Genomic DNA, 22,916 nt, shown 5'->3' on the forward strand with positions numbered 1-22,916 from the left:
TATCTCGAAATACTAAAACGGGTAGAGAGTGTGAGGAAATGTTTGAATGAAATGGAAATTTTCTGGAACCTAAAAAGATATTTTTCAAGGCAAGGACATTACTCCCTTAACCTTATAAATAAGGGGACCAGCTACTAATTCGCATAACTGTTTTCTAGATATTTTGTCAAATAACATAATTGCATAATTGGTCATTTAAATTATAGTGGTTTCTGTCCCAGTAATCTTAGAAGGAAAACAGAGGTACTTATTATCAGAAAAGTTGGAACTGGATTATCAGAGAAGTTGGAACTGGATGTTTTAGAACTGGATGAAACCTTTTAAAGATCATCTTGACAAGCATCTCCACTATAAATATGAAAATTGAGTTTATGGAGACCCAGAGAGGTTGTGATTTGCACAAGGTCACACAATGATTTTTATCAAGGATTTTGTACTCTCTCCAGTTTACCATTATCGTGTTCTGCACTTATCAAATCATTCTGGAAATTTGCTTTTAGTACTGAGATTCCAGATGAAGATACAAGCTCATATTGCAAATATGAACTTAACTATGTTATCAACATGTAGGTTACCTAATAGCTGTATTCTTCAGAATATTGGAATTGTGAAATTGGGAGGGAATTTGGAGATTATTTCATATGTGTTTAAAATATAGTCTAATGAGGTCAAATGATTTTCCCAAGGTCACAGAAGGGTACAAGGACCCTGATTCTTGTTTTGATTTTTGCTGCACAATAGAGTGAGTCCATCTTTAACCCTGGAAGGTCACTGGGAAAGTACAAGATAATACAGAGTTGGATCATGGGCAAGAATTTTACCCATTTGCAGACTCAGAATCTTTCTGTCTCCTCAGACAAGCATGTGAACAATCACTGAGTTGGAAAAGAGCCATCTTTACCAGGCATGGTAGCACATGCTTGTAATCCCAATGTTTGTTGTTGGTGTTTGTTTGTTTGGAACTAAAATTGAACCCAGAGCCATTCTCCCTTTAAGCTATACCTGCAAGCTACACCTTCATATTTTATTTTGAAACAGAGTTTTACTAAATTGCTGAGACTGGCCCAAACCCATTAAGTGATCTGTCCAGCCTCCCAGGTACTGGAATTACAGACAGGAGACATCACTCCCCTCAAAACAATTTTGAAAGGAGGAATTCTTTGCTTGTGTCCATGGGGAGTAACAGCAAGAATAACTGAAGGAATCTGAATGACACCACTTATCCTTTGTAATTACAGAAACATATGTAAATTAGCAGTGCATATAAACTACAAAGTGAAAAAGGAATACATGTTTTTCTGTGGAATAACAGAAGGAGCACTTAAATTCAAGTTTTGTAACTGAGATTTTAAAACATTCTTAAGAGCCAGCATCTGCAAGAAGGTCATTAGTACCCTGCCATGAGCAAAGACTTTCCTTCTTGGATCTTGGCAGACAGCCCAGATATCTGAGCAAAGAATAGTAACCTATGTTCACACAGTAACATTGTGAGAAGCCAGCAGGACTCTCCCACCCTCCTGCTTTTCAACTGCAGTATTGCAAAAGAACAGCAAAAATCAAACATGTGTTTCCTTTACCTGTTTCATCATCAAATATCCAGACACTAACTAGGCTTCATACTGCTCTTAGTAAGACGAAATTGCCTGCCTGTGAAAATAATTTGTCCAGAGATGCAGAAGGAAACTCCTGGGTGGAATTAGCTGTTCATTAGTCGAACACAACCCTTTCACAAAGGACTTTGGCACTGTGAGCACATTTTTTAGTAGCTAATATTAACTCCTAAAATTGACTGCATTGCTCTATTCTAACGACCTATTTGACTTTCTGGGAGGTTGAGCCTTTTCTTATCCCAACTTGCTTTATAATGAAGGTGTGTGTGTGTGTGTGTGTGTGTGTGTGTGTGTGTGTATTACCTTTCATTCAAAAAGTAATTATACACACTATATACACAAGTGCACAGTTGAGTCAAAGGCAGACTGCTCTCCAGGGGGCTTCACGGCCTAGTAATAGATGTGCAAAAAGAAGACCAAAGGCTAAAAGAATCCTTAGAGGAAAAATTTGTGGTGACAGTGCTATAATTATTATACTTGCCTTATACCTTGTGCTTTGTATGCAACTCGGTGTTTAAAACTACCCTGATAGGTGGCTACTATTATTACCTCCATTTTACCTAAAAAAAAAATAGAGAGGTTAAGTAACTTGCCCAGGAGCATACAGATATTAGATTGTACAGCTAGGACTTGAGCCGAAAAGGTTTGCTCCAGGGGCTATCTCTTTAATTACTACTTCATACTGCCCCTAGCCCCTGTTTTAAAGAATTGGCTTTAGCCGGGCGTGGTGGTGCACGCTTGTAATCCCCGCGCTTGGGAGGCAGAGACAGGAGGATCGCAGGTTTGCAGCCAGCCGTGCGCGCTGGCTTAGGAGACCCTGTTTCCAAATAAAAAATGTAAAATAAGGTCTGGGAGTGTAGCCCGGAGGTAGAGGGCTTCCAGGAACCCCAGTACCACCAAAAAAATAAAAAAATAATAATAATAAAAGAATTGGCCTGTTCCCTTTCTAAATTCAGATAGTTGTCAGTGGATTCCCTAGCCAAAAGTAGTACTAAGTACATGATGGGGATTCAATAATGCAGGTTTAGTGAATTAAAGTAACAGTTTTTCAGTTGATTGATGAGGACATTAGAACTAGTGACATAAACCAGATGTGGTAATGCACATCTTTAATCCCAGTACATGGGCGTCTGAGACAGGAGGATTGCAGATTCAGAGTTAGCCTCAGCAATTTAGGCTCTCAGCAACTTAGCAAGTTCCAAGTAAAAGTTAAAATAGTTATCAGGGGCATAGCCCAGAGGTCAAACAACCCTGGGTTTCATCCCCACTACCACCAAAAGAGAATGGTGACATAAGTAGTTTTACCTACTATAGCTAAAACTATTACAGCCCTTAAGTTTCCAACCTTCTTAATAGAATTTCCATCTTTTAGGTGAAAGGACAAAGTTTGACCACACCAGAGACTGCCCTATAGCCAAGAGATTTATTGGAGGGGGCATGAAAGGAAAAAACAGAAAGAAAAGAGAGGGAAGGAAGCAGAGGGGGAGAGAAAGAAGAACAAAAGAGAGCAGGCAGGCAGGGGTCAGGGTTATAAACTGGCTTAGGGTTAAGTGTTGGGGGCTACCAGGCTAGGAGAAATGCCTTTTGAACTAATTGTCTGGGTTCCCACAGGAGGGGGTCCTGTGGCCAGGTAATTGGCTCGGGGTCAGTGGGAAATGTCCTTTTCACTGATTGGCCAGGGGGTACCAGGAGAGGGCAAGTCTTACTGATAACTGACCAAGTCTGGCTGAAGGGGGGATGGTGACTTATCTGGTCAGACCAAGGCCTCTCAGGAGATGATGTTTAGCCCCTAGGGTGTTTCTGGAATGGAAACCTAATTCATCTAGCATTAAGCAGTAGTGCTTACAGATACAGCTATTTCTCGAATAAATATTTGAGCTTCAATTATGGGCTAAGTATTCTAGTTAGTTGAGATATCAAAGTAAAGTATTGTAATCCCAGTACTTGGAAGGCTGAGACAGGACAATCAGAGATTCATGGCCAGCCTTAGCAACTTAGGCCCTCCATAACTTAGTGAGACCCTGTTTCAAAATAAAAAAAAAAAAAAAAAAATAGGGCTGGGAGTATAGCTCAGGAGTAGAATGCCTCTAGGTTCAATCCCCAGTACCACAAAAAATAAAATAGACAAATTCCTTGGCCTTAAGGAGCTTGCGTTCTAATGGGGAAGGGGCAGTCAGTTCTTCTCTTCACTTTTTCCTTATCTACTCAAAGGAAAAAGGAGAAATGACAAAGTGAAAACCCAGGTATGGGCTAATAAGGGCTTTTCATGTACTTATTACAAAAAGCAAAGGCTCCTAGTAATACAGATCATAACACAAATAGTGTATCATGTTAGATAATAGAAAATAGCCATATATTTAGTGTTCTTTTTAAATCTAGTCTGTTTTGTAATTTAAATATGTATTAAAATAGGCTTAAAGATTGTCATATTTTACATATTTAGAGATGAAAACTTAGGGAGAAAACAGGGAAGAGACTTAGAAGGTCAGGAAGAAACTTTCTCCATAGTTTTTTCTCTTTTTTTTTTTTTTCTTTTTACTATTCCCATCTCTGAGAAAGAAATGCATATATAGTCTACCATGGATAGATTTCATTTCCCTATAAGAATTGACACTTCTTTCTTGAGAAAACCTGAAATGAATATCATTTGGCTGAGTATTGTTGACATTCATAACTTAGAATAGTTTTTTTTTTCTAGTTTCTTTGGGGGGGGGGTACAAGGGATTGAACTCAGGGGCATTCTACCTCCAAGCTACACCCCAGCCCCATTTAATTTTTATTTTTGAAAGAGGGTCTCTTTAGGTTGATGAGGGTCTCATACTTGCTGAGGCTATCCTTGAATCTATGATCCTCCAGTCTTAACCTCCCAAGCACTAGGATTACAAGGGTACGCCACCTTGTCCAGCTTAGAATAGGTTTAAAGGACCCATCAAGGTCATCTCAGACATTTGACCCATCTGGAAGAAAAAATGCTAAATAAAAAATTTTTAAAACCACTTGTATCCCTAGTCATTTTAGTGACCCATTTTTCCATGCAGGTAAAGATAGAGGTGATGTTGGAGTGGAAGTCCATCTACCCAGCATTGTCAGGGAAAGGACCAGTTCACCTTGAACCTTGATTCTCTCTCTCTTTTTTTTTGGGGGGGGGGCGGTACTGGGGTTCCTGGAAACCCTTCTACCTCTGGGCTATACTCCCAGACCTATTTTATATGTTTTATTTGGAAACAAGGTCTCTTAAGCCAGGGCAGCTGGCTTCGAACCTACGCGATCCTCCTGTCTCCACCTCCCAAGCACGTGGATTACAAGCTTACTAGCGTGTGCCACCACCAGCTTGATTCTCTTTTTTAAACTCTCTGAGCATGTTGCCTTTTTTAATGACTCTGGGAATTCACTTTGTTTTTTGTTTATTTGTTCATTTTGTGGTACTGAAGATGAAACCCAGGGGTATTCTACCTCTGAACTATACCCCCAACCCTGTTTTTAAAACAGTCTCACAGAGTTGCGGAGGGCCTCAAGTTACTGAGGCTGGTCGTGAACCCGTGATCCTCCTGTCTCAGCCTCCCAAGTACTGGGATTATAAATGTGTACCACTATGCTCAGCTCTAGATCATCACTTTGAATATCAGTCATTGTTTTTGTTTATGTGTCTTATTTTATTCAGGATCTGTTGAAATCGTATAATGCTATTTCTCTCTGTTACAACTGTTGTACTTTCTGTATGTCTCCCTCTTTTAAAAATAATTTTCAAGCCAGGCATGGTGGCACATGCTTGTAATCCCAGCATTATGGAGGCGGAGACCGGAGGATCGTGGTTCTCAGACAGCCTCAGCTACTTAGGCCCCTTGCAACTCAGTGAGAGACCCTGTATCAAAAATAAAGAATAAAAAATTTTTTTTTCATCTGAGAATGCTGGTGCATGCTTATAATCCCAGTATTTGGAGGGCTAAGACAGAAGGATCCCTGTTTTCTGGCCAGCCTCAGCTACTTAGGCCCTCCATAATTTAGTGAGACCCTGCTTCAAAATAAAAAAATAAGAAATAGGGCTAGGGATATAGCTCAGAGGTAGAATGTTCTAGATTCAATTCCCAGTACCACCTAAAAAAAAAAAAGTATAAGAAATAGGGCTGGAGTGTAGCTTGGAGGTAGAATGCCCCCTTACTCAATCCCCAATAAAGCAAAATAAAAATAATTTTTTACCGAGCATGGTGGTTTGTGCTTGTAATCCTAGTACTTGGCTGAGACAGTAGAATCACAAGTTTGAGGATAGTCTCAGCAAGCAGTGAACTGTTATCAACCTAGTAAGACCATGTTTCAAAGTAAAAAATAAAACAGGGCAGGCAGTGAAGCTTGGAAGTAGAATGTCCCTGGGTTCAGTCCCTTAGTATCACACACAAAAAAAATTTTCTTAAGATTCAATTTGTCAACAATCACTACATGTTGCTGTTATTTATTTCTTTGTAGTATTAAAATTTATTATAATCCAGATATTATCATTTTATCACTTTTTTCTCCTTTAATAAAAAGTAAGAGCTTAATTTTCCGTCTCCATGTAGTTAAGTTGATGCGTGATCAATGGCTTTATTAAATTATTTTATTAAGTAATGGAAAGCTTTAAGCCTGCTACTCCCCTCTCTGGTGCAAAGACTTCTGAGCAGGTGGGAGTGGGAGATTTTCAAAATAAAGATGTGTGTGGCTACTCTGGCCAGCCAGGTTTGTATTACCATGCAACACCTCCATTGACATGGTTAGGCCTATTGTAATGGTAACATATTCCCTAAAAGATGATGATTATGTGAGTAAACATAGGATAAAACTTGTTGTTCCACATTTAGTAAGAGATAACATTACATAGACAGGAGCCAAAGGACACACATTCTGTAATTTGCTCAGTTGGTGCTGGACATACTGGAACAAGTCAAAAAGGTTTCTAACTTTTCCAAGCTAGATGTGAAGAGACTTAAAAATGTTACATTCGCTTAGAGTCTTGAATATCTCCAAGGTAAAGCAGCACTTCTTGAATACAGTCTTTTTCTTCACAGTCTGAACCCATCAGAGTCCTTGTGACCGGAGCAGCTGGTCAGATTGCATATTCACTGTTGTACAGTATTGGAAATGGATCTGTCTTTGGTAAAGACCAGGTAGGAGCATGTCTATAAATCTTGGCATTAGAGTAAAAATGTTGTTAATAAAACTTTGTATTTAGTTGGAGATAAATTACAAACCAATAAAGGAATGAATAGTCCCAATAAATGTAATAGGTGCATTGCTACACGTGGAAGCTGGTAAGGCATTAGTATGCATCCCTCCAAGCACTGAGAGCAATTTGCAGATCAAAACAAGTCCACGTACTATACTTAGTTAATGTGCAACCAACATGTCAGTCAGTTACGGGGCGTCACTAATGACAGTAATGGTGGCTAGAGTCCTGTGATAAGTTATTGATCAGCACTTCCTTCTGAGTAAGTGGGCTTTTGAACCAAAAGAGTCATACAGGAAATCTGTTTCCCAATTGTAAAGAGACACCTTCAATTCTAGAAAGTCTGATTAATGTACATTAAAATCCTTTTTGAAAGTACTTGGTAATTTGGTAATTCTTTTTCTTGATCCACAGATTATGAATTCTTCTTTCATGTCACTTGATATATTTAGCAATCCATGAGCTGAAATCAAATATATAGCTATTAACAATAAGAGCAAACTGGCATCTCACTTTTAATTTGAGGTTTTTCTAATATACGTTTTTAAAATTCAGTACTGGTGATTTCCTCTTACTGTGTCTGTTAATCCATTGCTGGTTTCATAACATTCCTTTTTCTAAAAGTAGAATCGTGTTAAATATCAGCTCCTAAAATTATTATGACGACGACTAATGGAAGTGTGTGTGTGTGTGTGTGTGTGTGTGTGTGTGTGTGTGTGTGTGTGTAAAGCTGCAGGAGGACTTTTTTGTGACTGAGTGACATAACCTACACTGATAGATGTTGTCCTTGCTATTTGTCAGCCTATAATTCTCGTGCTGTTGGATATCACTCCCATGATGGGTGTTCTGGACGGTGTCCTAATGGAACTGCAAGACTGTGCCCTTCCCCTTCTGAAAGGTGAGTTGGAGAGCCAAAGAGAAAGGGTTTTAGCTGTATGCAGTGGTGCATGCCTATAATACAGCTACTCAGGAAGCTGAGGTATAAAGAGCCAATTTGAGACCAGCCTCCGCAGCTTAGCAAGACCCTATCAGAATAAAAAATAAAAGGCTGAGGATGAAGCTCACGGGTAGAGCACCCTGGGTTCAATCCACAAGAAAGAGAAAAGGTTTGGTGGTATTTTATGTCTTCCAAAGTGTTTTATTTTTTTCATCTACAGCTGCATTTTAACATATACACCAAGAATAAATTGGCAAGGAATGGTGTCAACTAAAGGACCACTTTTTCCTCAGTGTGTCTGGATATATTTATTATACTAATAATTGTCTGGATATCAATTATTATGCTAATTGTGCTATTGCACAAGGATTATACACCTAAGATTATCTCTATCATGTTATTTACATTTTTCTCTTTTGTAGTACTTAGGATTGCTATATATTCAGCCCTGTGTTATTTAAAGTCTTTTTACATCCTGTTGATGGAAAACTTATTCAGTTCCAAAAAATGACCTCCTGAGACATATGCTATCCTGGAAGTTAATTATTTCTCATATGTGGTCCCATTCCATTTATCATTCATCAGGTTGAGACAGCACAAATTGTCCTAATATAATACATAGTTTGGAAAAAATACTAGAGTTCAGCTAATTGCCTTTGAGAATCATTGAACTATTATTTGATTGTAAGACAGAAGTCTTAAATTTGATTGAAAAGTGTGTCCGAATATCAGGTCAGGGCAGGCATATAGTGCATACCTGTAATTCCAGTACTTGGGAGCCAAGACAGGAGCATCACAGGTTTCAGGCCCTCCTCAACAACTTAGCAAGACTCTGTTTCAAAATATCAAGGAAGGAAGGAAGGAAGGAAGGAAGGAAGGAGAAGGAGGGAGGAAGAGTGGGTGGGCTGGGGGTGTGATTTAGAGGTAGAACTTCCCAGGAGTTCAATACTCAGTCATATTGTAAACTAGTTTGAATATTTTGCTTTTGGTAAAGAATGATATTCTCCTAGAAATTTATTTTCCAAAAAAAACCTTCCAAAATTAAATATCTGCTCAATAAACATTTACTAAAAGGAATGCTCTACTAATCTGAATTGTTTAGTTGCATAGTACTGTAAAAGAGTAGATGACTGGACCCAAATTTTCCCACTGGCTCCCTTTTCTTACCTTACAGCTCTATCCAAATCAGCTTCCTCTGTTTCTTTTCCTCGTTTGCATTCCTTTCTCTGCTGAGTTCTTTCTGTTCTCTCTTTCATGGATCCAGCTTGTTCTTTAGCAGCTATGAATTTAGTAGGGAAGGGAAGATTCCACAGATAAGGGTGAGAAGAGGAAGATGTGGATTTTTTTTGTTTGGTTTGGTTTTTGCAGTACTTGGGATGAAACCCAGGAGCATTTGACCTTTGAGCTATATCCCCAGCCCTATTTTTTATTCATTAAGTGGCTGAGGTTGTCCTCGAACTGCAATTCTCCTGTCTCAGATTACCAAATACTGGGATTACAAGTGTGCACCACCACGCCCAATTTGAATATGGGTATTTTTTTTTTCCTCTAACTGGTGTTCCTGCATATACCCATTTGGGAACTTAGAGCACCCTAACTGACCAATTCACTGGCCTAAATATTTGCCAATGATAATGCCAAAACTTGGTCATGATATTCTAAATACAGTCAACAAAGGAAAGCAAAGATATGTCTTCTTTAATTTAAAAGCAAGTTGTATGTGTTTTTTGGACTGAACTCGGCATAGTAGTTGAACTTGGGACTGACCTAGGCTAGAATTATAGCCTCTTTATCTTAATAATGATGGCTTCCTAATCTCTTTAAACCTTGATGTGTTCCTGGTAAAATGTGAAGACTAAATTAGATAATCATATAAATCTCTTAGCATTATCCCTAACACAATACTCCTTGATAAATGTTCACTATTTTTTTTAACTTATAATTGCTTAGACCTTAACGTAATTAAAGGGTTGGATGAAGCCAGTCTTGGTGGTACATACTTCTAAACCGAGTACTTGAGAGATGGAGACAGGAGAATTTCAGGTTCAAGGATAGCCTTAGCAACTTAACAAGACTCTCTTTTAAAATAAAAAATAAAATAGGGTGGGGTTGTATCTCAGAAGTAGAATGTCCCCGAGTTCAATCCCCAGTACCAAAAAAAAGTTAAGTTGTTCTTTTGTGTTATCTATGGTAGTAAGTGCCAATAACAAATGTTGCTTTGAAGTATATCATGTATTATTTATGATTATCAAAGAATATTTAAAACAGGCAATTATTATAAATAAGAAAAGCAAAATAGATTTATTAACATTTCTGCTGATATTATGGTGGTTAGGCACCTGAAAGGCGTAGCAATATGATATGGAAGTAAACATTTGCTACAAAGTGAAAAAATGATTAAATAGATTCAGTATGAAAAGGGAAACTTCAGACTTGGGTATTTATCATTGCATACTATTTGCCATGTTCACAGATGTCATCGCAACAGATAAAGAAGAGGTGGCCTTCAAAGACCTGGATGTGGCAGTTCTTGTGGGCTCCATGCCTAGAAGGGAAGGCATGGAGAGGAAAGATTTACTGAAAGCAAATGTGAAAATCTTCAAAAGCCAGGGTGCAGCCTTGGATAAATATGCCAAGAAGTCAGTTAAGGTGACCAACACTGTATTTCATGGGGTTTTTCTTTATTCTCATTTTAAATTTCTGCTTTCAGTGTTTTAAGTGAAAATAAAATTGTGTGTCTATTCTCCCCCCTCCCCTGTTCTGTGTAATGGGCAGTATATACAGATACGTTGTGTTGCTTGCTAAGGTCTCCTTTTCTGGGCTTTTTTTGCAGCTAAGAAATTTATATGCAGAAGTGTTCAAAATTATGTGGCTGTTACTTTGATATGGAAATTTAGTATTAGTCCTTAAACTTACAAAGCAGACACAGAACTGAGTGCCTTTTTGCTGTATGGAAATACTTGTTTACACATCTAGATTTGTGTGTGTGTGAGAGATGGCTATAAGGTGCATTTGTTCTCAGCAACAGGAGATGGTAACTTCTGCAAGCTCAGATTTTCTCAGTGCAAACAATTTTAATATGCTTATCTTTAGAGAAATTGATCAGTATGACTTTCTGTTGTTCATGTTCAGGCTGTTTACCTTAGTTTCTAAATCTGTCTTAAAACCACAAAAAGCTTTCTTTTACCAATAATCTATCAATTAGAACCAAATGATCACAGAAAAAAAGGCTTGCTGGTTAGAGATTTTACTTTCAATACATTTCTCTGTCCTCGCTTCAAAATAAAAAGTATAAAAAGTTTTTTTTTTTTAATAATTTTCAAGTTGGAGACTTTTTTTCCTTTTTGGTAATGGGGATTGGACCCAGGGGCATTCTACTTCTGAGCTATACCTCCCAGCCCTATTTTGCTTCTTATTTTGAAAATGGGTCTTGCTAAAGGCCTCACTAATTTGCTTAGGCTGACCTCCAACCCTGATCCCCCGTCTTGGCCTCCCAAGTGCTGGGATTATAGGCATGTCCCACCACACCCAGCTCAAGTTGGCAATGATAATGTTGTATCTGTGACACTTCATAGACATCTACAATTTTGCTTTCGATGTACAACTTTTTTTTTTCCTTTAGCAATACCAGGGGTTAGACCCAGGAGCATCTACCTCCAAACTACACCCTCAGCCCTATTTTTTATTCTTTATTTTGAAACAGGGTCTCACTAAGTTGCAGAGGGCCTCACTAAGTAGCTAAGGCTGTCCGTGAACCTGCAATCTTCCTGTCTCAAGGCCTTTCAAGTACTGAAATTACAAGTGTATGCCACCACACCTGGCATATGTGCTTAAACGGTTAAATTTTATTTCTGAAATTATTAACAGAAAATAATAATAGAATTAAGTTGAATAGAAATCTATAGGTCTCTTGGTAAAAGATTGCAAGGGTGTGCAGACTCCTAAGGTCTAGGCTGTCTGGATTTCTGGTGCTGTTTCCATGATGATCTCGCCTGTTTGTATGATAATCCCACCTCTAAGTGCCCTTGTATGAGGGCAGTATTAATGAGACTGGAGTACTTACATGGACAATAGTTGTTTTGTTTTGTTTTGTTTTCTGGTTAAACATTATATATATATATATTTTACTTATTTATTTATTTATTATTTATTGGTGCACTATATTCATACATCATAGTGGGATACAAACTTTTGTAGACATACATGCACACATCACCCAGTCAGCCCCCACCCGATCCCCACCCCATTCTCTCCCCATCCCTCCTTCCCATGCTTGGCTTAGTGTTTGACATCTAGTATTATAGCAATTTATCCAAAATTAAAAATGATAATCTCACATAACAGTTTCATTTGTCTGATACCAAGCTTTTGATGACTTAAAGATAACATTTCAATATTTCTTTTTGCTTTCTTTCTTACCAGAGAATATTTTTTTTCTATTTTTTAGGTGAAACTATCATATATTTATATATTTATTTTTCAGAAAAAAAATCTATCCTAATATGGAATATGGACTCTAGGTACCCAAAACGATCTTGAAAAAGAACAAAGCTAGAAGATATATATTTTCTGATTTCAAACCATATAAAGCTACAATAATTGAAACAGTGTAGTACTATTCTTAAGGCAGATATATAAACCATTGGAGTTAAATAAAAGCCTAGAGCTAAATTCTTCCCTATATTGTCAAGTTATTTTTGACAAGGTTTCCACGAACATTTGGTGGAGGAAATAATAATCTTTTAACTAAATATTGTTGAAAAATAATAATTACATGGAAAAGAATAAAATTGGACCCTTACCTAATCCCATATACAAGTATTAACTCAAAATAGATAAAAGACCTAAATATAAATCTTAAGACTATAAACTTTTAGAAGAAAATCTGGGTCATAAAACCTCACAACATTGAAACTGGCAGTGATTTCTTGGATATGATTTCAATGGCACAGGCAACAGAAGAGTATACAAACTCCCTAAAAAATAAAAAAAAATTGTATATCCAAAGACAATGTAAACAGAGTTAAAAGTTACTAATAGAATTGGATAAAATATTTCCAAATGCTATATCTGAAGGTATATTAATATTCCAACTAGAAATCCTAAAAATTAACAACAATAAAGGCAAACAATACAATTTGGAGATAGGTAAAAGACTAACATAAATAATGAATCTCCACAGATAACCAATCTTAGTTGTCTGTTGAATGGAGAATCTTGTTTCTCTGGTTCTGGTGTGTGTTACCTATTTCTTCTTTGTAGTTAATCTCTTTGAGTATTTTCTCTAGCGCTGGTTTTGAAGACATAAATTCCTTCAGTTTCTGTTTGTCACGGAAGCTTCTTATTTCCCCATCTAATTTGATAGAAAGTTTTGCTGGGTAGGAAATTTTTGGCTGGAAGTTGTTTTCTTTCAGAGTTTGGAATATGTTACTCCAAGCCCTTCTGGCTCTCATGACTTGGTTTGGGAAGTCTGGAGTGATTCTAATTGGTTTGCCTCTGAATGTCACTTGGCCCTTTGCTTTTGTTGCCTTTAAGATTCTCTGCTTGGCTTCCACATTGGTCATTTTGACAATTATGTGGCGTGGGGATCCTCTTCTTCGATCCTGTCTAAAGGGAGTTCTATAAGTTTCCTGGACCTGTGTATCAACCTCTTGCTCTATGTTTGGAAAATTTTCTGCTATTACTTCCTTGAAGAGATTGTTGATCCCTTTGGTTTCACTTTCTTTTCCCTCCTCTATTCCAATTATTCTTAGGTTAGCTCTCTTAAAATGGGCCCATATTTCTTCAATGTCAGATTCCTGCTGTTGGATATTTTTTTCTAGATTAGAAACTATGCGTTCATTTTTGGAATTATCATCTTCTAAGAGCGAGATTCTGTTCTCCATGTGGTCTAATCGGTTGTTTGTGCTTTGAATTGAGGCCTTTACTTCATTAATTGCATCCTTTATCTCTTTTTGGCTCTCTCTGAGTTCTTTTCGAAGCACCTCTATTATTTCTACAGTTATTTTCCTGATTTGATCTTCTAGAAATCTCTGATTTTCTGTTTTATCGGGTTCTGATGTTGTGGGATTGTGGGCATTAATTGCTCCATTGTTATTCCTCTTTCCCATGATTTCAGGAGTTTGTACCTTCTCTGGGTTCTTCCCTGGGTCACTACAGCTTCACTTAAGGTGCTCTGGATCTCGAGTCTGTAGTATCCCAGACCCCACTACTCCTTTACTGTGTTGTATCACAGAGTCTCCGACCCAGGGAGTCGATAGAGGCTGCTTTAGACTATGGGGGGTGCCAGGTTGCACGTTCTCCTATGGTGTGATATCTCTGCCACCACCATTCCCCCACTGGGTCAAGTCCCAGGAAGTACAGTACTGGGATTTCTCCTCTGTGGCCCGCAATTTGACTCACTATTCTTGAGTACGCAGATGTAGCTGTACTGGACTCGGTGAATTCACTGCTGCTGCCGCCGGTGGCAATATGGTGCCGCTGCCACGCCCTCGGCCGTGAGGCTGGCGTATTTTTTTCTTCTCTGGTTTTGATTTCCACTCTGAGTCCCTGCAGCGTGTGCTGAGCTCAGCCACTGGGAGCTTTAGATGCTTCCTGCGCTGAAAGATCCCACCTGGCTGTTCCGCAGCGGCTCATCTCGGCTTGCCATAGCCATCCGGTGAATTCGCCGCTGCCGCTGGCAGTATGGCGCTGCTGCTGCGTCCTCGGGCGTGAGGCCGGTGTATCTCCTCTGTGGCTCTGAGCTCTGTTCTCAGTCCGCTTTCTCTCTGCAGCCTGGTGATTTTTTTGTTTCTCTGGTGATGGTGTTTTCTGGCTATGAAAGGCGCTGATTTTGTGGTAATGGAGATTGGTTGTTAGCGGGGCTCTTAAGCCCCGCTTTTCTCGGTCGCCATCTTCCCGGAAGTCCTATATATATATCCACGGACAATAGTTTATCTCAGACACAGTTTGCTCTCAAATGGGTCAAAAAAGATTATAAAGTATGTGGTATGTCTGTTTGTGTGGAGGGAGTGAGAAAAATGGAGAAAATGTAAGAATCTGAGCAAAGGGGATATGGGAGTCAATCTTTGTAGTATGCTTCCAAATTTGATAGTACTTCAAAATAAAGTTTTTTACATTACCATGTTATTAAACATTCTTATACATGTATATTTTTGTGCACTATATTATAAAATAGTGTCAGCTAAACCTCCCCAATACAGGGGGGGGGGGAGCCCGAAGTGTTTTCTCCTAAACATTGATTCAGTAAATCTGAGGAGGTGGGAGGAATCTGTGTTTAAGCAAATAGCCAAAGTAATTCTTAGGATTAGGCAAGTATAAAGAATACTTTGTTGATATGGATAAATTATTTATCCTAAAATAAACTCAAAAAGAAAGCAGGAAAGTTTTATAAATAAATTTCAAGATGATGAAACCTTAGATTACTTGTCTCTGTAGTAAGTATAATAAGTGCTCCGTTTTGCCACAAAAACAAAATGAAAAGACATGCACTTTAGGTCTTGAACATTGCTCCCTGGAAAGCACCTTAGGTGCCTAACAGTGGCACTATCAAAGAAAGGTTTTCAGCAGTTGACATCAAGCATAAACAAGTCCAACCAAAAACAGTTTTTAGGAGGAAGGATAGTAACCTACAAACTACAACCATCATTATATATATTTAGTTCATACAGGCTATCTGTTGTATTTTTCAGCCAAATTCTAAGACAGTTTAATTCATAAGTATGTAGTCTGTGACTCTTCTGTGCCCCCATCCGTCCTAGGTCATTGTCGTGGGAAACCCAGCAAATACCAATTGCCTGACGGCCTCCAAGTCTGCGCCGTCCATCCCCAAGGAGAACTTCAGCTGCCTGACTCGTTTGGATCATAACCGAGCTAAATCGCAAGTAAGAAAAACATCTTTTAAATCTTAGGAATTTCAGCTTTAAAACTTCTTTTTGTCATTGTTAAAATAACTGCTGAGAGAGAGAGAGAGAGAGAGAGAGAGAGAGAGAGAGAGAGAGAGAGAGAGAGAGAGAGAGAGAGTTTTGTTGAGAATTGAACCAGGGGCATTCTGTCTTTGAACTGCACCTCTAGTTCAATTTTATTATTTTGAAACAGGATCTCTAACTAAGATGCTAAATTGGCAGAGGCTGACCTCAAACCTGTAATCCTCCTGTCTCAGTCTCCCAAGTACTGGGATTACCAGCATGCACCACGACACCCAGCTATAACTGAATCTTAGTGTGTGCTTTTTGTGTGTGTGTTTAGTAGTTATTAAAGGTATATTATTACTTAATTTGTTAGGGAGTCTTTAATCTGCTCTTTTAATGACTGTATTTCAATTATTAACTATATTTAATGTTTAAATGCAGTTGCTAAGGTTCTTTTCATATAGTTAAAAATTATTCACTAGTGTGAATCATAGTGAGGCATAATTTTAGTTTAGTTTTGGTAGATATATAGATTATAAAACAGAAGAGTTGAGGCTTGTTTATTGTGTGGTTCTGCTTTTTCCTGAGCAATCAAATTCAGATTTTAATTTTTAATTTTATATTTACTTTAGTTTTTATGTTTTTTAAATATTCTGTGTTCATAAAATTTCCTTTCACTAGTTAGGAGTCAGATTTTAATTGTTGTTAATTTTCCTTATTCTTTTGACCCTTAGATAAATATGCAAAGAGTCAATGGCCAGGAGATTAACAATTACTTTTTAAAAAAAATTAGAGACCACGCTGGGCATGGTGGCACGCATCTGTAATCCTAGTATTTGGGAGGCTGAGATAGGAGGGTCACAGGTTCAAGGATAGCATCAAAACAATTACTAGACTCTCCGCAACCTAGCAAGAACCTGTTTTAAAACAACAACAGAAAAAAAGCTGGGGGTATAGGTCAGAGTTAGAATGACCCTGGGTTCAATCCCCAGTACTACCAAAAAAAAAAAAATTAAGAAACCAGTTCACTTATCCATGCTAGTTTCTTAGGCTTCCTCAGATCTAACTGGCCCTGATGCCCTTGGAAAATGAAAAGGTGCGTGGTACGGTTACAGACTTTGCATTGCCAGATGGTTACTTATTTAGTTCCTACTGGGAGAAATGGGTGAAGAGACGACACTGACAGTCCTTCTTTGCTGTTTTGTCTGAGGCCTTGGTCGAGGCATGCTTTGGAAAATGCCACTTTTAGAAGTATTACCGAGTGACACTTTGTTCCAGTGCCTGAAACAGTTTTCCTTGTTGGGGCAAAAGGCATGAATGAGCCAAGAGGGAAGAAGCGATCTTAGCAACTTGAACCATCACTTTTGGCACACATTCCTTATTATTCACAGGCCCTCAGTTAGGCAGTGTTTCAGCATGTCAGTCTGGCACAGACAGAGCTCTTAGGAAGTTTTTCAAAAAGCAGGTTCTTCCTCTTACAGAAGTTGTTTATCCAGTGACAAAATAACAAGGCCAAAGATCAATTTTTCTTAGATGAACAGTGGCTAGTCTTACATAATTTGTTTTGAAACATGGAGGTCTTAGCTACCTAGTTACTGTTTATCACCTGGAGAGCTTTCCTGTGTATTTGCAAACCAGAGCTTCATATGTCTGTAGACAAGGTAATTAGACAATGATGCCAGGTAGCTGGTTATTAGGGGGAAGAAAATTACTAGGCCTGGAGAATTAGTCAAAAGCTTCAAAAGACACAAAAGTGTCTAAGGAAACAAGAAACTCTTATCCTGGATACATGTTAATTTGGACTAACTCTGGCATGAATGGTAATCAAAAACAACATGCACTGGTTATATCTGGCCTTTGTTGTTCGTACAGACCTAGATTAGTTCAAGACGAGATCAAAGGAAGTAAGGGTACGGGCGCTGAGGAGGAGAGGCGCAGGCACTGTTTGCAACTTTGGAAAGTTGAAACTGACATTGGCTGGGGTTATGTGTCCTAAGTTCTTGGTAAAGTGCATCTTGGGTTACTCACTCCCCAAAATATAAATATAGATACAGATATTTAATAAATATTTCCTTCCTTCTTTTTTTGTTCCTGGAACCAAACCCAGGGCATAATGCATGCAAAGCAAGTGCTTTACCATTGAGCTATATCCCAACCCTATAAATATTTCTATGCTTGGGGAATGGCTGGGATTTGAACCCAGGCCATTCTGTCTCCAAGCTTTACCCCCAGCCCTTTTATTTTGAAACAGGGTCTCAAGCCAAGTGTGGTGGTGCATGCTTGTAATTCCAGCATTCGGGAGGCGGAGACTAGAGGATCACGGTTCGTGGACAGCCTCAGCTACTTAGTGAAGCCCTTCGCAACTCAGACCCTGTTTCAAAAAATAAAAAAAGCCGGACGTGGTGGCGCACGCTTGTAATCCCCACGCTTGGGAGGCAGAGACAGGAGGATCACGCAGGTTTGAAGCCAGCTGCGCTGGTGTAAGAGACCCTGTTTAAAAAAAAAAAAAAAAATAGGTCTGGGAGTGTAGCCCGGAGGTAGAAGGGCTTCCGGGAATCCCAGTACCGCCAAAAATAAAAATAAATAAATAAATAAATAAGACTAAAAAATAGAACCAGGGGTGTAGTTCAGAGGTAGATTCCCCCTTCCCCCAGGTTCCATCCTGAGTACACAGAAAGAAACTGGGTCTTGCAAGACTGGCCTAGAACCTGCAACCCTCATGTTTCAGCTTCCTAAGTACTAGGATTACAAGTATGCACCAGCACATCCAGCTAAAATATTTTAAATAAATATATTTAACTTTTTTTGTGTGGTACTAGGGGTGAAACCCTCAGTATAGCCTCTCGGCTATACTCCCAGACCTATTTTATACTTTATTTGGAAACAGGGTCTCACTAAGTTGCTGAGAGACTCACTAAGTAGCTGAGGCTGGTTTTGAACCTGTGTGATCCTCTGTCTCAGCCTCCCAAGCACTGGGTTACAAGTATGCACCACCACGCCCAGCTTAACATTTTATTTTTAAACAGGGTTTGTGTTGGATGATTTTTGCCCAATAATAGGCTAATGTACGTATTCTGAGCATGCTTAAGCTAGGTTAAGTTAACCTATCATGTTTGCTAATAAGTGAATTTTAACTTGAGATATTTTCAACTTACAATGGGCTTTCAGGCTCTCAAGGGTGTGTGTGTGTTACACTTTGGTAATGTGAGCCTTTTCAACTCCAAAATTTTACACTTAGAATTATTAGAATATATATATATATGGTATATAATAAAAAATTTTACCTAACTATGGAGAAAGTACCTAAAATACTGATTACTCAGAAATACTAAGAAGATAGCTTTATGTAAGCATTAGTAACAAAATAAAAATCAAGAAATACTAACTTTAATTGATGTTTTATATTTGATAAGTATACTGTGCTGCTTTATCACAAATTGTAGGATGCTCTCTGCCCTTGCAAACTCTACTTCATAATGTTTTAAGTTCATGAATGTAACACTAGTAAGCTGTTTTACAAATGTTTTGCAACATTTACAAATAACTTATGTTCTCTAGAGATTTTAGAATGAAGCCTTTTTTAGGGGGTGGGGAGTGGAACTGGGGATTGAACCCAGGGTGTTCTGCCTCGGAGCTATAACCCCTGCCCTGTTTTATTTTGAAACAGGGTCTCACTAAGTTTCTGAGGGCTTCAAATACGCAATCCAGGATCCTGCCTCTCCTCCCAAGTAGTGGGACTATAGGTGTGCGCTGCCACACCCAGCAGAAGCTTTTTATCTTTGCTTAAGGGCCTTGGTCAAACAGATCACAATTTGAAATAAAAGTAATTTGCTAAGTAGTGTATTTGTTTTAAATTCAACTAGATTGCTATTAAGCTTGGTGTAACTGCTGAAGATGTGAAGAATGTCATTATCTGGGGAAACCATTCCTCCACTCAGTATCCGGATGTCAACCATGCCAAGGTGAAATTGCAAGGAAAGGAAGTTGGTGTTTATGAAGCTCTGAAGGATGACAGCTGGCTCAAAGGAGAGTTCATCACGGTAAGAAGAGCTGAGTCCTCGTAACAGCCAGAGAACTCTCGAGACACAGCGCTGCTGCCCTGAGTATCTCTCCGAGGGGTGGAAGAAAACATCAAGGAGAGCAGGTCTCACAGTTGCGCTGAGGATGCATACTGTAGGACTGTGTGCTTTCCTTTGGCTTCCTAAAAAGCCAGTCATGATTCAGTCTGATCTGATCTGTTGTATGGCAGTTGAGATGATTGTCAAAATGGAAAAAGTCTGAAGAACTCTCAGGTCAATTTCTTTGTAATATTCTCTGGAAATTTTTACTTTTTTTTTTTATAAAAAGATGTTTATAAATTCCTTAGGTTAGTAAGGTTAATACTGGATAGTTGCATGGTTTGGGAAGAGACACATTAAGCCATGGTTATAGCCTTTCAACCCAGGGTCATTGTTGTTTGTTGTTTTGTTTTAGTGCTGGGGATGGAACCCAGGGGCATTCTACCTCCGAGCTTTTTTATTATTTTTATTGTTTGAAACAGGGTCTCACTGAGTTGCGAAGGGCCTCACTAACTAGCCGAGGCTGTCTGTGAACCTCCGCCTCCCAAATGCTGGGATTACCAGCGTGCGCCACCAGGTCCGGCAGTGTTTTGCTGTTAATATAAGTAACACTGCTCCCTCTGCCTGTCTCCTGTGCAGACCGTGCAGCAGCGAGGTGCTGCTGTCATCAAGGCTCGAAAACTGTCCAGTGCAATGTCTGCTGCGAAAGCCATCGCTGACCACATCAGAGACATCTGGTTTGGAACCCCTGAGGTAAGGGCTCGGTGATTTATTTGGGGCACTCTTTGATTTTTGTCTCCTGATGCTGTATAAAAAGAGCTTTAGTGGTCATTACCCATCTCCACTCCCTGCGAGCTATATAACCTTGGGGATAGACTTAACCTTTCTGAGGTGTTTGCCATCTGTTATTTGACACTTAACACACAGGATTATAGTTAAATGAGCTTAGATATGAAAAAGTGTTTTTCTTCTTAAAACCAGTATTAGGACACAGCTTTCTTCATATAAAATAAAGATTATCTGGCCTCCTTCACATAAAATTTAGAAGGGTAAAATGAAAGAATATCCAGTGCCGGGCGTGGTGGCACATGCTTGCAATCCCAGCATTTGGGAGGCTGAGACAGGAGCATCGTGGTTCGCGGACAGCCTCCGCTACTTAGTGAGGCCCTCTGCAACTCAGTGAGACCCTGTTTCAAAATAAAGAATTAAAATGGGGTAGGGGGTGTAGCTCAGAGGTCAAATACTCCTGGATTCCTAAGGAAGGAAGGAGGGAAGGAGAAAGGAAGGAAGTCAAGAAGTCCATGAAAGTTATCTTGTCATGGAAGTGCCTTGTGCTGGTGATGGTTTCTTAGACAGTAATGAAGTTATGCACATAGCAAGAAAGTCACCTGATTTTACTTTTAACGCACATCAGTTGGGTAAACTCACACCTGTGCGTTAAGAATGTAAAACATTGTGTTTTTCAGGGAGAGTTTGTGTCCATGGGTGTGATCTCTGATGGCAATTCCTATGGTATTCCTGATGATCTCCTCTACTCCTTCCCTGTGGTGATCAAGGTAAAGTATTTTCAGGGTTATTTTCTTTCTATGAGAAAATAATTACATATTTTTCTTAAAATGGTATAATTTGGCCTGGAAAGTTGTTCCTTTATAAATTAGACATTTTTCCTCAGCGTGGGGGGGGGGTTTACTGGGGGTGGAACCCAGGGGCTTTCTACCTCCAGGCTATACTCCCACACCTATTTTATACTTTATTTGGAAACAGGGTCTCACTAAGTTGCTGAGAGCCTCACTAAGTAGCTGAGTCTGGCTTCGAACCTGTGCAATCCTCCTGCCTGAGCCTCCAAAACGTGGGGATTACAAACAAGCGTGTGCGCCACCACGCCCGGCTCCTCAGCTTTAAAATATTAATAATATCACAACTTCAGGTCATCCAAAGATTGCAGTTAATCCAAAAATAAGACTCTTAACACTAGACATAGTACAGTATCACACAGATACCTACAAATGGAATCTATTTCTAAATGAAACAATAATTCTCAGTATTATTGCTGTTTAGTTTAACCATGCTACAATCAATAGTTTTTATAGACATTTTCAATATTGAGTTTTCAAATCAAGCATTGACTTTTTTATCATAATTATCTGTTAATTAAGATGTTTAGATTTTGAGCCGGGCCTGGTGAAACATGCTTGTAATCCCAGTACTTGAGAGACTAAAACAGGAGGATCTCAGGTTCAGAGCCAGCCTTAGGCCCTCCGCAACTTAGTAAGACCCTGTTTCAAAATAAAAAAAAATAGGGTTGGGGGTGTAGTTCAAAGGTAGAATGGTCCCAGATTCAATCCTCAGTACCAAAGGAAAAAATATTTAGATTTTGGGCTGCTGATATGATAGAGCGCTTGCCTAACATGTGCAGCGCACTGGGTTTTATCCCCCAGCACCTCACACAAATAAAAGGTCTGAAGTCTCATTTACTTTTTTAAAGTGAGACTTTAAAACAGTTGTACCTCTAGACATAAATTTAAGCCAGGTTGTTGTTTGTTGGAAGATCATTCTATTTTATTTTTAAATCTCTTACTTGCAATTATTTCCAAGCAGAACAAGACCTGGAAGTTTGTTGAAGGTCTTCCAATTAATGATTTCTCGCGTGAGAAGATGGATCTTACTGCAAAGGAACTGACAGAAGAAAAAGAAACTGCGTTTGAATTTCTTTCCTCTGCGTGACTAGACAATCATTTTGATGTTATTAAATGCCTGAAAGCTGAGGAATCTAAATGTCGTCTTTGACTGTAGTACCAAATAATAATGCTATACTTAAATTACTTGTGAAAACACATTGTAAAGATTCTGTGCTGCTTGGTTCAGAATTATGAAATAAAATCTGTCATCATGCATTCTAAATTAAAATATATATTCAAGTGAAGTGACTCAGACTCTACTTTCTAATATTTAGTATCTATTTAGAAAGCAAAATTTTAGCTAGGTGCGGTGGCACGCACTTGTAATCCCAGTACTTGGGAGGCTGAGACAGGAGGATTGCAGGTTTGAGGACAGTGTCAGCAAGTAGTGAGACTCTCATCAACCTAGTGAAACCCTGTTTCAAAATAAAAATAAGAAATAAGGCTAGGGATAGAGCTAAGAGGTAGAATGCTCCTGGATTCCAGCCCCAGTACCACAGAAGGAAAGAAGCTAGGAAACTTGTGT

General features: G+C 38.9%; 1 protein-coding gene across 1 annotated transcript; it reads left to right on the forward strand.

Annotated features, from left to right (window-relative positions):
- Window positions 1–10,285: 10,285 nt before the first annotated feature.
- Window positions 10,286–22,436, forward strand: MDH1 (malate dehydrogenase 1; the record flags this gene model as incomplete). The annotated part of the gene is made up of 6 exons (XM_080711146.1): window positions 10,286–10,393; window positions 15,505–15,627; window positions 19,518–19,694; window positions 20,352–20,465; window positions 21,179–21,268; window positions 22,311–22,436. The coding sequence occupies 6 exons, from the start codon at window positions 10,286–10,288 to the stop codon at window positions 22,434–22,436; spliced, it is 738 nt and encodes a 245-aa protein (XP_080567272.1).
- Window positions 22,437–22,916: the final 480 nt, after the last annotated feature.

The sequence above is a fragment of the Muscardinus avellanarius genome (genome assembly GCF_963383645.1).
Source record: "Muscardinus avellanarius genome assembly, chromosome: 15".
NCBI classification, from domain to species: domain Eukaryota; kingdom Metazoa; phylum Chordata; class Mammalia; order Rodentia; family Gliridae; genus Muscardinus; species Muscardinus avellanarius.